This window comes from Culex pipiens, chromosome 1 (genome assembly GCF_016801865.2).
Source record: "Culex pipiens pallens isolate TS chromosome 1, TS_CPP_V2, whole genome shotgun sequence".
NCBI lineage: Eukaryota > Metazoa > Arthropoda > Insecta > Diptera > Culicidae > Culex > Culex pipiens.
In genome coordinates, this window is record NC_068937.1 from 31,063,891 (window position 1) to 31,077,077 (window position 13,187).

General features: G+C 35.2%; 1 protein-coding gene across 4 annotated transcripts in view; it reads left to right on the plus strand.

The window, feature by feature from the left end:
• Positions 1-13,187, plus strand: part of LOC120427968 (mitogen-activated protein kinase kinase kinase 15) — a 60,084-nt gene that overhangs the window by 15,913 nt on the left and 30,984 nt on the right. Inside the window, exon 1 of one of the 4 annotated variants that reach the window (XM_039592924.2) lies at positions 5,214-5,586. The exons of the other annotated variants lie outside the window; for them this stretch is intronic. Within the exon in view, the coding sequence (XP_039448858.2) occupies positions 5,562-5,586 (25 nt within the window). The 5' untranslated portion in view covers positions 5,214-5,561. Of the gene's footprint in view, positions 1-5,213; positions 5,587-13,187 lie in introns of those variants that run through there. 4 annotated transcript variants of the gene reach the window in all.

The window sequence follows — 13,187 nt, forward strand, 5'->3', positions numbered from 1 at the left end:
CTTATAAAAACATTTTTTATAATGTAGGTATAATTTATAATTTTAAAACCACGGCTATTATCTTGAATTTTTCCCCTCCCCCCTACCCGCTTTTAATTACTTAAATTTCCATAATTTAAATTATGGATTTCAAAGAGACGCGAAATTTTGCCCAACAGTAGGGTTTTTATATCCCAAAATTTCACAAAATATCTTCTAAAAAAACTCATTTTTTTATTTTTCTTTTTTTTTAGACAAGAAATTTGTATTGGTACAATATCATAACTTTAGAATTTTCTAGTGTACAATGCTTAAATTTTTACAAAACAGCGTTTTTTTTTCAAAACTATACTCCAATTCTTATAACTTGTAATCTGGTTTTCGAATTCGAGAAATTTTGTACAGAGGTTCACTGCGTTAGAGTTTGAAGCTTGAAATACAATTTTTTGTACAAAAATATCGTTATTGAAAAACAAAAACATAAATTTCCATACACAGTAAAAATCATGATAATATTACATCTTGAAAGGGTTAGATCTTTAATGTCGGAAAACATGCGTAATTTTACCTCTGAAAATCTACCACTTTTTTGGTGTTATGTAACTTTTTCAGTCTAGATTGATGTAAATTACATAATAAAAGTGGTAATATTCAACTTTCCAAAATTACTCCTTAAATAATTACACAATTTTTACTGTCCTTATTTGTTAAAATACTTTCAAGTTTCTAGTGTACAATACTACTCAATTTAAAAAAAAATGTATTAATTTTTTCAACATCAGAATTTTAAGAAGAATAATACATGTTAACAAGTTGTTTGAATTTTGTTTTAAGTTAAGAAAATTTGAGTATTTTAAAAATGCTTTGTATTTTTTTTGAAAATTCATTCTTTTTTTAATTAAAAAAAAAACAAATAAAAGCGTTCGGTGAAGTCTGTGAAGTTTTTGTTTGCTTAAGTTCCTTTTAAGAAGCAAAACATTCAAATGAATAAATAAAAGGTTTAATATTTTAATTGCATGGCCAATTCTAATTTGATTTCCAATTTTATCTCCCCTACCCTTCATTAAAAAAAAAACCAGAACGCTTTTAACAAATTTATGCTGAATAAAGATTTTAACAGTGAAAATTAAGTGTAAAACAGATTTTAACCGACGAGAACATATTAACCGGGTGGCCACTCAAGTCGGGAAGTCGGGAAAAAGTCAGGAATTTATGATTTTCTGTCAAAAGTTGGGAAAATTCGGGAATTTCAAGCATTCTTGTTTGACATTTTTTGTAACTCTTGAATAATTTTATAGTATATTGCACAATTTTCAAATTAAACTCACCCCACACTTCACACTTAAGTAAATTACTTTAAATTAAAGGTTTTCAATATTTCAATATTTTCAAATTGTTTAACTAAATTCATTAAGTAATTTCAAATTATTTTTTTTCCAAATGTTACCTTTGAACTTTTTTGTGAGTATTTGTCAATTACCTAAATTTTGAGTAATTGCAAAATTGTTTTAAAAAATTGTCTCTTGAAACATTTTGCTTAAAATAAGTGGGAAAACATAAAATCATATCGAACTGAAGTTTTATTGAAAAAAAAACTGTTAAATACTGACCACTAGATAAAAAAAAAACATTTTGATTAAATTATTAAATTAAAAAATTAAAAAGGGAACTTGGCAAAAACAAACTTTGTAGAATTTCTTGATATTTTTCTAAATTCTTTTAAATTATATTAACAGCAATTATGTTTCAATCGTTCCTTGAAAAAAAAAATTAAACAAATCGTAACAAAATCCACTACAACATTTTAAAAATTATTTGAAAAAGGATTGAAATTTGAAATTCAGTTATCTTTAACTTTCCATTTCCAGTATCAAAAACTATACGTTTGCCAATTCAAAAAACATGAACTTTTGATTACTTTTCAAAGACTTGTTGGTTGTGTTTCTACCCTGAATCATAATAAAGAATTTCAATTTTGGTAGTATTTTTTTTTTATTTGTTGTTCAGTGTTGGCGAAAATAGCCTATTTTTTGTTTTTTTTTTAAATTAATTTATTTTTTTTCGATGGTTGACATTTGCTTTTTTTAGAAAGTTTTTTGTTTGAAATAATTCTGTAAAAGTCTGGAAAAAGTCGGGAATTTGAAAATGGGATTTGAGTGGCCAACCTGAAATAAAACATTTATTACAGGATGAAAAATATTTGTTAAGACGGACACAATCAACTTTTTTGACAGAAACATTAGTAAGAGTTTTGGTGCAAATTCACCGAAACATTTTAAATTTAGTTTTGATGGGATTTTAAACTTGCAAATTAAAATTTTAATTTTGAAATAAAATTTTCTGGTCAAAAATTTAACATTTGAGCAACTCTCTACGAAATCGGCCGATTTCGACCATTTTTATTTATTGTATTTTTTGATTTGACTTAAACTTTGTGGGGGCCTTCCCTATGACCAAATAAGCTATTTTGCGTCATTGGTTCACCCATACAAGTCTCAAAAAATATTTAGAAATTTTTCAAATCAAGACTAACATTTTAAAAGGGCCAAATATTGAATAATACGCCCATTTAAAATCTAGTCTTGATTTAAAAAATTTCAAAATATTTTTTTCGAAAAGATCGAAAAATTTCACGAATTTTTCATGTATTAAAATTGAAAATCGGACCAATATTTGCTGAGATATGGTCATTAGAAAATGGTGGGTTGTTTTGGTGTGATATAGAAAACTTCAATTTTCGTGTTTCTTTTTCTTAAAGCGGCTCTATCTCAGCAAACCGAGGTCCAATCTTCAATGTCTCTTAGACAATTTTATAGCAAATTTTCTGAACTTTTCAAATAAAATTGTTTTAGAAATGGTCACTCATGGTCACTATTTTAAAAAATTGAAAAAAATATACCTTGAAAACGAAGCCCTTTATCAAAAAAAATCTGTACAGTACTTTTGGATTGCAAATTCAATTTTGCTTTAAAAAATAATGTCACAAAAATAATGTGACTTGTTTTTGCATGAAACTTCGTTTTTTTTCCAAAAATCACTATTTTTTCAAAAATTCATAACTCGGCGGCAGATTTTTTGACCATGTTTCTCTATGGCTCAAAAGTTGCGGATTTTTGTCCCCTTAAACATATCAAAAAATCTCGAAAATCAAAAAATACGTATTTTGGGAAATTGAGTTTTAGTGAAAAAAAAGTTTATTAAAAAATCTGCAATTTTTTTCCGTGTACTTATTTTTTTCTCAAAAGTCCTCAACAATACCTACAACTTTGCCGATGACACCAAATTGATCAGAAAATTCACTGAAAAGTTACAGCTGTTTGAATATTTACATACCATTTTTGTATGCAGCCAAAATAGCCGAGCTCCTGTGGTCTATTGGTTACAGGTTTCGTTTGATAAACGGAAGGTCGTGGTTTGAAACCCACATGGCTTGGCACCACCTTTCCTCGTACTTTTCACATGTTTCGAGGACCGGCTGTGCTCTGTATATTTGCATCTGCGGAGTGCGCTGGGCCCAACCGCAAAATGTGCTTGGAGGGACAAAAAAAAACTGCTTAGCAAGAGTCCCGGGCTTTCGGGATTTCACTGGGAACACATCCTAAGTAGCGTAATAAAAAAGTGCACTTCAGTTCAAGCGACACATATGGAAAGTACAACAGCACAGAGGAAAGGAAAAATGTTACGGCGTGTGGACAGATCAACACACTTGCTCAACAATAGCGCGTGTGCTTTGTTCCCCAAATGCCCAAGAACAGCAAATTGGCAGCCTCTGCAGATCTAAAAATAGATCAGCAGGTCGACAATAGATCAAATAAATGGTCGCAGTGGACTCATGGCAAAAAAAAAAAAATGCAGCCAAAATTGTATGGAGACTTGTATGGGTGAACCAATGATGCAAAATAGCTTATTTGGTCATAGGAAAGGCCCCCACAAAGTTTGAGCCAAATCAAAAAATACAAATAAATCCATTTCCGGTTTTGGTAGAGAATTGCTCATTTGTAAAAATTTGTGATACTTAAAAAATACTTTTCACAAATGTTTCATCTTTCAAACATTGAAAATAGGACCATTAGTTTCTGAGATATTGGTACTAGAAAATAAAAGGTTGTTTGAAAAAGACTTAAAAAACTTTATTTATTGTTTATTTTAATTTTATTTGCAACCAGAGGTCCAGTCTTCAACGTCTCTCAGGCAAATTTGTTAGAAAATTTTCGAAAACTTAAAAAAAACGAAAAACGGGATTTTTCAGCTAAAATTATACTTTTAATGGCTATTTTTTGAAAATGGTGAACTTTATCAAAAAATCTGTAAAATATTATTTAGCATTAAAAACTGAAGTCATAAAAAATGTTCGAGTAAAATTTCTATTTTTCCAAAACATAATAGTCTAAATAGTCCTCATCAATACCAATAACTTTGCCCAAGATATCAAACCGAGCAGAAAATTCCTTTAAATGATACAGATTTTCGAATATTTACATACATTTTTTGTATGGACAGCTGCCAAAATTGTATGGAGACTTTGATCATCAAAAAATTTGAGCCAATTCAAACAATATAAATAAAATCCATTTCCAATTTTGGTGGAGAATTGTTTACTTGGTTTATGCCCGAACCCTTTTATTTAAAGAAATATTTTCGTTTTCTTCTCTTCTTTTCAATTCATATTTTTTTTGTCTGTTGTTGCCATAAATATTCGCTGTTTTCTCTTAAATTTGTTATTACTTTTTAAATCGAGGTTTCATTTACAATAAACCTTTTACCATTAAAATTTCCAACACCCAAAATGAACGCATGAACTCACCCCAAACCCTCGGAGAGAGATAGAGAGAGTTTATTTCATTGATGACTAACCTCCTGCTGCTGTTTACCTCTCTGGCGCGCGCGAAAATTACCCCAAAGTGACCAGACTCAACCACCCAGTTTACTGCGGGTGAGCATTTCAGTACCGCGGGCATAGTTCACGACGTCGGACGTGTTTTGTTTCTTTCGATCACTCAACGCGCCTCCTCGTTGGAGAAGTTTTGGTGTGTTTGGACATATTTGGAGGTTGGGAGGTTCAAGTTCAAGGTTCTGGACGGTCTTTCCGTGAAAGGAAGGCAAGAAATCGATTGGAAAATGTAAACAAAAGGAAAATTTGTTGTTTTTAAGTGAAAAAGTTGTAAAACTCGAAAAATTGTAAATTAATTACAAATTAAGTTACAAATAAAACTTCACAAAAAATTAAACCTCAAAAAAACATCACCTTCTTCTCGAAATCTAAGAAAACAGAAGCTAACAAGTGAAGAGAGGCAGTCAGTTTCGGTGGTGCTGTGAGTTGTTGCTCGATGTGATCATCGTTCGGAAATAGCGACTTGTTTTGGTTTTTTGGCCGTTTTTTGCTGCTTCTGCTGTTGGGGGGCTCTTCTTCGTCGGTTGGTGGTTGAGGTCGTCAAAAGACTGTAGAGAACAGTGTAGAAGGTGTCTTCTGCTCGGGTACACAGCTGAGTTCATTGAGGAGGGAGATTTGAAAACTCCCACGCCAAGGTGGTGAAGATTCGAGATTGACTAGAAGAGACCACAATTTGGAGGATAGCTGAAAGATGTATCCAGTTCAGCTTCATAAAAGTAAGTTTTATTTCCTTTGAGAGGTTCCTGGAAACAATTTATTCGTGAGTAATTTGTAGAGTTCATGGGATGAAATGGAGGCTTGCTCGATGGACCACGTGATTGACGTAAAAGGCTCTTGGTGAATTTTGTGTAAAGTTTTTTTTAAAGATTTCTATAAATATTTGTGATACTATACCAAACCTGCCTAAAAATTTTTAATTCGTGGAAATTTTAACTGACAAAAATTCAAAAACGCCAAAAAAGTTGAGCATGTTTTGATTAAACCTGATTAAGTCAATCATGATTTTTTTTTAATTTTTGGTCAAGTACAAAAACAAGCTAGGAAAGATCAGAAATTTTTGAAAATTTCCTTTAAAAATATGTAAATTTACATATTTTTGTGTGTAAAAAAGACCACTGTCACATTTTTAAACCTTCCAACAACATTAAACTCTTTATCACTTTGTAGTGCATATGAAGTAATTTTTTCACATTCTCTTTCTGGTGCTTTCTGTTTTACTCTTGATACTGTTTATGTTTTATTTTTTTATTTATTAAAGCCTAGACTTCCAAAACAACGTGTCTCATGTGGCCAATTTGCATTTAATATGATAGCCAGGTTGATAAAGTGTGTCAATGATTTACAGCTTACTAAAGCATTTTTTCTTGTTGGTCGTTTAAGGTTGTGATTTATGAACTGGTTAAACTTACGAAGAGTTTTTTTTTTCAATTTGAATTTACATAGAACACAGCAAAAAAAGTCATGGTAATATTACATCTGGGAAAAATTTACATCATTTCTGTTAAATTTTACATTTAAAATTGCGTTTATTTACCACTTTTACTTCACTAACTTTAACTTTATTCATCAAATTTGATAGAAATATTCAACCTTCAACCGTTCAATTTAAAACTTGTTTTATCCAATTTGAACTTTTTTCGACACACAAAAAAACACACACACTCTGACGTGACGGTTACGGTACTTGTGTACCTCAACAACTCACTCTGTTTACACTTGGCACGTCCGGATCGTTGCGAATCGATAAATAACTCGGTAAACTCAGCTCGCCGAAGCCGAAGGTTAACTCGCGCGTTTTATCCCAGTACATTGCATTTCTTTTAACAGGAAATTTGTTCGAGAAACACGTGCAAAAAGACACACACACTTTTTTTGAGGAATTATTTGTTAAGTTCGGTGGTTCCCGCCAGAAAAAAAATCTCACTTTCTGATAAGAGCCATCAATATTGTCAGACCATGTGGAGGCCACGCCGTTTCGTTATCTTTTTGAAGCGACTGTTCATTTTATTTTGTATTTTTTAAAATTATGCAGCCAGTTCTAGGAAAGCCTTAATCCATTTCCTCCACTCGCTGACACATCTTTGTTTGCTTGCATTCTGATCAAGATTATCGAGCGTGCTTTATCTTTGGTAAGGGAATTTCTCCACCATGCCAATGATAACTATCATACACTTTGTTATTGAGATGTTATTCTCGCCTGATCAAGTACATTAGAAAAACGTTACTTAATCCACCAGAAGGTGGTTGCTGCCTTCCTCCTGAAAGCTTTGGCTAACGCTTACTTAGTAAAGACACTATACATCTGAGTGCTGCCATCTATGATAAATTTAATTATTCATTTGAAAGCACTGCAGTGTTTGTGTGCGTGCACGGCGTGCACTGAGCGGAAAGTTCCGACAGCTATCCGCCGGAGCTTTCAAATTATGTAAATAATGACCCTTTTTAGTATCAATCAAAACAGTTTTTCTAACATAACTTTTGAAGTACTGCACCAAACCGGATGAAATTAAAAAAAGACTTAAAGGACCTGAAGACGAATCCAAAAACATAGATCCGGACAAAATCGGTCGGGCCAGTTCCGAGAAAAGTAAGTGAGAAAAAAAATTCTACGTCCATCCACACGCACAGACATTTGCTCAGAATTTGATTCTGACCCGATATGTATACGTAAAGGTATATCTAGAAGGCTTATTTAAAAAGTTCAATTTTTGAGTGATTTTATAGCCTTGCCTCAGTGAGGTGAGGAAGGCAAAAAGGCACATCTGATGAATTACAAATAAGTATTTTTAAATTCTTAAAATTCTTAAAATTCTTAAAATTCTTAAAATTCTTAAAATTCTTAAAATTCTTAAAATTCTTAAAATTCTTAAAATTCTTAAAATTCTTAAAACTCTTAAAATTCTTAAAATTCTTAAAATTCTTAAAATTCTTAAAATTCTTAAAATTCTTAAAATTCTTAAAATTCATAAAAATCATAAAATTCTTAAAATTCTTAAAATTCTTAAAATTCTTAAAATCCTTAAAATCCTTAAAATTCTTGAAATTCTTAAAATTCTTAAAATTCTATAAACTCTTAAAATTCTTAAAATTCTTAAAATTCTTAAAATTCTTAAAATTCTTAAAATTCTTAAAATTCTTAAAACTCTTAAAATTCTTAAAATTCTTAAAATTCTTAAAATTCTTAAAATTCTTAAAATTCTTAAAATTCTTAAAATTCTTAAAATTCTTAAAATTCTTAAAATTCTTAAAATTCTTAAAATTCTTAAAATTCTTAAAATTCTTAAAATTCTTAAAATTCTTAAAATTCTTAAAATTCTTAAAATTCTTAAAATTCTTAAAATTCTTAAAATTCTTAAAATTCTTAAAATTCTTAAAATTCTTAAAATTCTTTAAATTCTTTAAATTCTTTAAATTCTTTAAATTCTTAAAATTCTTAAAATTCTTAAAATTCTTTAAATTCTTTAAATTCTTTAAATTCTTTAAATTCTTAAAATCTTAAAATTCTTAAAATTCTTAAAATTCTTAAAATTCTTAAAATTCTTTAAATTCTTAAAATTCTTAAAATTCTTTAAATTCTTAAAATTCTTAAAATTCTTAAAATTCTTAAAATTCTTAAAAACCTCAAAATTCTTAAACCTCAAAAAATTCTTTAAGTTCTTTAATTTTTTTGAATTCTTAAAATTCTAAAAATTCTTCAAATGTTTGAAACCCTCATAATCCTTGAAAATCATTAAATCAAAAAAAAATCTTTAACTTATTAAATTTATCAATTCTTAAAATTCCTGAAATTCTTAAAATTCTTAAAACTTAAAAACTTCTAAAATTTCATAAAATTCTTGAAATGTTTGAAATGCTTGAAATTCCTAAGTTGAAAAAAAATCTTTAACGCATTGAATTTATTTTAATTCCTGAATTTTTCTAATTTCTAGAATTTCTTGAAATTCCTTAAATGTCTTATTTTTTTCAATTTTCTTGATTGGTCCTATTTTTAGTGTTTCTTGATTTTTTGAACATTTGGAAATCAAAAAAAAATGAAACTCAAAAACTTTAGTCAAAATCGCAAACTCTTTATTTCATTAATCATCTTTCTTGAACTTCTCAAATTTCTTAATCGTTATTATTATTATGAATTTCTTGATTTTAATTTTTTTTTCTTTTAATATTTTTCATATTTTTTATTATTTTCAATTCAATTTCTCTCAACTCCTTGAATTTCTTAAAATTCTTCATATTTCTATTTTTTTTTTTGGTTTTAAAGGCTCAATAAACCAATTTTCCAGTTTTTGCTTATTGGATGTTTTTAAAACCGCCTTAATGCAGGTGTATTACAAAACACCCAAAAAGCAAAAACTGAAAATGTGGTTTATTGGACCTTTTTTTAAAAAAAAACTCCAGATTTGTAAATTTCTCTGTTGTTTTATTTTTATTTTCTAAAATTGGATAAATTCCCCATTTTCTTGATTTTTTTTTATTTTTTGTGCTTCTTTGTTGCTTAAAATTCAAATACTTTCTTACTTTTTAATATCTCCGGATGTTCTTGAATTCATTAAATTTCTTAAGTTTTTGTTATTGTTGAAGCTTTTTAATTTTTTATGTTTTTTTTTAATTTTGTTATTATGCAATAAACTTTTATATTGTGCCAAATAATTAGGCAGTGTTGCCATTTTTTTTAGTAAATATTTTTTCAAAAACATTGAAATAAATATTGATAAAACATTAGTCGTTATTTTTAGATTTAAAATTTCACTTCAAATCCAAAAGATTTTTTATAAATTTCCGATAAATTGCACCGTTTTTAAGTGATATTGTTAAAATTACCTTTTTTTTTGAAATCATGTGTAGATTGGACTTAAGGATGCTGAGATGAAGCTTCTCAGCGCAAAACAACTTGAAATTACGTCCTTTTCATCAAGAAAAATTGATGAGATGTCTTCCGAAGAGTTGTTGCAAACAGGAAGGTGCAACTTTTGGCTTGGTTGAAAATTAGGGTGGTTCTTGATAAGTGTGACTGTGGACAGCTGTTTTGTCAGGATTTTATTGGGATTTTTTTCTCTTTCTGAAAGCTATTGGACATGTCAATCTGATCTACCCCTTCTAAGACTAATTTTGTCAAAAACATCAGAGCAAAACCTTCAAAAATCAGTTTTTCTATGACTTTGCAATACACTCAAACCCCGATGGTTTGACACCAACTGTTGTCAAACGTATTGAGTGTGCAACCCCTTGCAACCCGTGTGCCCCCACTTTACTGCGCCGCCAGTGCTGCTTTGGAGGGAAGCTTAACTTCGCCTCACTTCGAGTAAAGTATCTAAACGAAATACACGCGCTTTAACTTAAGACTAACTAAACCGAGTTTTATTGACCGCGTCGGTCGTCCTTCCGCCGTAACACTTTAGGTTATGGGCCCTGCAACGCGCAGCGAGTGAGTGAAAGTTAAATTATGGCGGAAGAGGACAAGGGCGAGCGGTTCTTTATGCCGCTGTTCGACGGGACCGAGTTTCCCGCCTGGAAGTACCGGCTCCTGGTGATGCTGGAGGACGCTGAACTTCTGCATTGTGTGGAAGTGGAGGCGGTGGACGATCCGGCGCTGACGGAAGCAGCGGGCGATTCCGAGCAGCAGAAGGCGGCGAAAAAGGCGTTGCTGGCGAAGCGGCTGAAGCAGGATCGGAGGTGCAAGATGCTGATGGTGTCGAGAATCCACAACTCCCAGCTGGAGCATGTGCAGGATCTGAAGACGCCGAAGGAAATTCTGGACGCCTTGGTCGGGATCTTCGAGCGCAAAAGCATCGCCGGTCGGATGGCCGCGCAGCGGAAACTGATGGCCCACCGCTATGTTTCCGGGCCGCTGAAGGACTTCTTCCTCGAGCACGATCGACTGGTGCGACAGCTCCGCGGAACGGGAGCGGTAATTTCCGAGATAGACGTCGTCTGCAACCTGCTTCTCAACATGGGATCGGCGTACGCGACAGTGGTCACGACGTTGGAGTCGATGGAGGAGAAGAAACTGACCATGCAGACGGTGAAGTGTCGTCTTCTCGATGAAGAAGTCAAGCGATCGGCGATAGGTGTCGAGTTGGTCACCCCGAAAACTGAGTCGGCGGCTTTTGCTGGTGACAAAGAGTCGCGACCGAAGAAGAAGCTGAAGTGCTTCGGGTGTCAACAAGAGGGGCACAAGGCCGCTGATTGCCCGAAGAAGATGCCGGAACAGAAGGAGCCGAGGCCAGCGACCGGGAGAACATCGAAGGCGAACGCTGCTGAAAGCAGTGGTGGCGAGATTTGTTTTGCCGCTGAGAAGGGTGCAGGATACCCACCGGAGAAGTCGAAGGTGCGATGGATTGTGGACTCCGGGTGCTCGGATCACCTCGTGAATGACGAGACCCTTTTCGATGAGTTGACGCTGCTGGCCAAGCCGGTGGAGATTGCCGTGGCGAAAGATGGAGAGTCCATCGTGGCGCACTACTCGGGGACGGTGCGGCTGCACACCATCGTCGGCGGTGAGCGTCGGCGCTGTTCGGTGTCGAACGTGCTGTATGTTCCGGAGCTGCGGATGAACCTGTTTTCAGTGCTGCAAGTGGAGAAGAAAGGCATGAAAGTGGTGTTTGACAAAGGAAGTGTGAAGATCTTCAGCAACTCCGAACTGGTTGCCAATGGTGCGCGTCGCGGTCTGTTCTACGAGCTCGATCTGTACAGAATCGAAAGTGTTGAAAGTGAGTCGTTGTTGGCCTGTGGACGCATTACGAAGAGCCTACAGTTGTGGCACCGCAGGTTCGGACACCTGAACATGAATCAGCTAAACCAGCTGATTGCGAAAGGCTTTGTCGACGGTTTGAAGCCGCAGTCCGGTGATAACAGCGTCGTCGTGTGTGAACCGTGTGTCGTCGGGAAACAAACACGAAAGCCTTTCTCCGTGCGCGATGGCAAGAGGTCGTCGCGAGTGCTTGAAATTGTTCACTCGGATGTTTGCGGACCTATCTCACCGGAAGGTGCAAACGGTGAACGGTACTTCGTCACATTCATAGACGATTGGAGTCATTTCTTGATGGTGTTCGCGATGGTGACGAAAGATGAGGTGCTCGAACGGTTCATGAAGTACGAAGCGTACGTGACGGCGAAGTTCGGAGTGCAGATCTCCCGGCTGCGGTGCGATAACGGAGGCGAGTACAAGAACAAGGCCTTCGAGGATTTCTGCGACCGCAAGGGGATCCGGATGGAGTGTACAGTACCTTACACCCCCGAACAGAACGGCACCAGTGAGAGGATGAACCGCACAGTCATCGAGAAAGGACGTGCCATGCTGGAAGACGCTGCGATTGATAAGAGTTTCTGGGTCCAAGCTATTCAGGCTGCAGCCTATTTAACGAATCGCAGTCCAACGAACGCCAACGAAGGAAACAAAACACCGTTCGAAGTGTGGGAAGGACGGCGTCCGGACGTTTCGAACCTTCGTGTGTTCGGCTCCAAGGTGTACGTGCACGTTCCCAAAGAGCGCCGCAAGAAGCTGGACGCAAAGGCCTGGAAGGGGATCTTCATCGGCTATTCCAACAACGGATATCGGGTGTGGAATCCGGAAACGAAGCAGGAGAGCGTCGCAAGAGATGTCGACTTCGTGGAGAATCCGGATGCAGTGGAAGTTGCCGAGGGTGTGATCCAGTCAACGGAAGAAAGTGATGTGCCAATGATTCTGATTCGTCGAGATGAAGAAGAAAGTGTTGTGGAACACGATGAAGTCGTTGAAGAAGACGAAGACTTTGAGAGCTGCACCGAGCCGGACGAAGATGTTCCTGCTACTGAGCCAGCACCTGTGCCGATCGACGGCGCTCCTGCTCCAGCCGCCAGACCGGACCGGAATCGAAATCCTCCAGCGTGGCACAAAGACTACGAGGTGGGGTACGGTCATTCTGCTTCGAGTGCTCTGTCCTACGTTGACTATTCCCTGGAATTGCTGGACGAGCTACGGGAGCGACTGGACCGTGAGAAACGGAGGATTCTGACCAGTGTTGGTGTACCGGATTGCTGTGTTTGAGCGGGCGTATTGAGTGTGCAACCCCTTGCAACCCGTGTGCCCCCACTTTACTGCGCCGCCAGTGCACGCGCTAGCTGTCAAACGCTGCTTTGGAGGGAAGCTTAACTTCGCCTCACTTCGAGTAAAGTATCTAAACGAAATACACGCGCTTTAACTTAAGACTAACTAAACCGAGTTTTATTGACCGCGTCGGTCGTCCTTCCGCCGTAACACTTTAAAACGAACGGGGTCACTTTTTGGTTTGACACCCCGGAGTTCACACACACTACCAAACGTTTGTTTTGATAGTGTGCG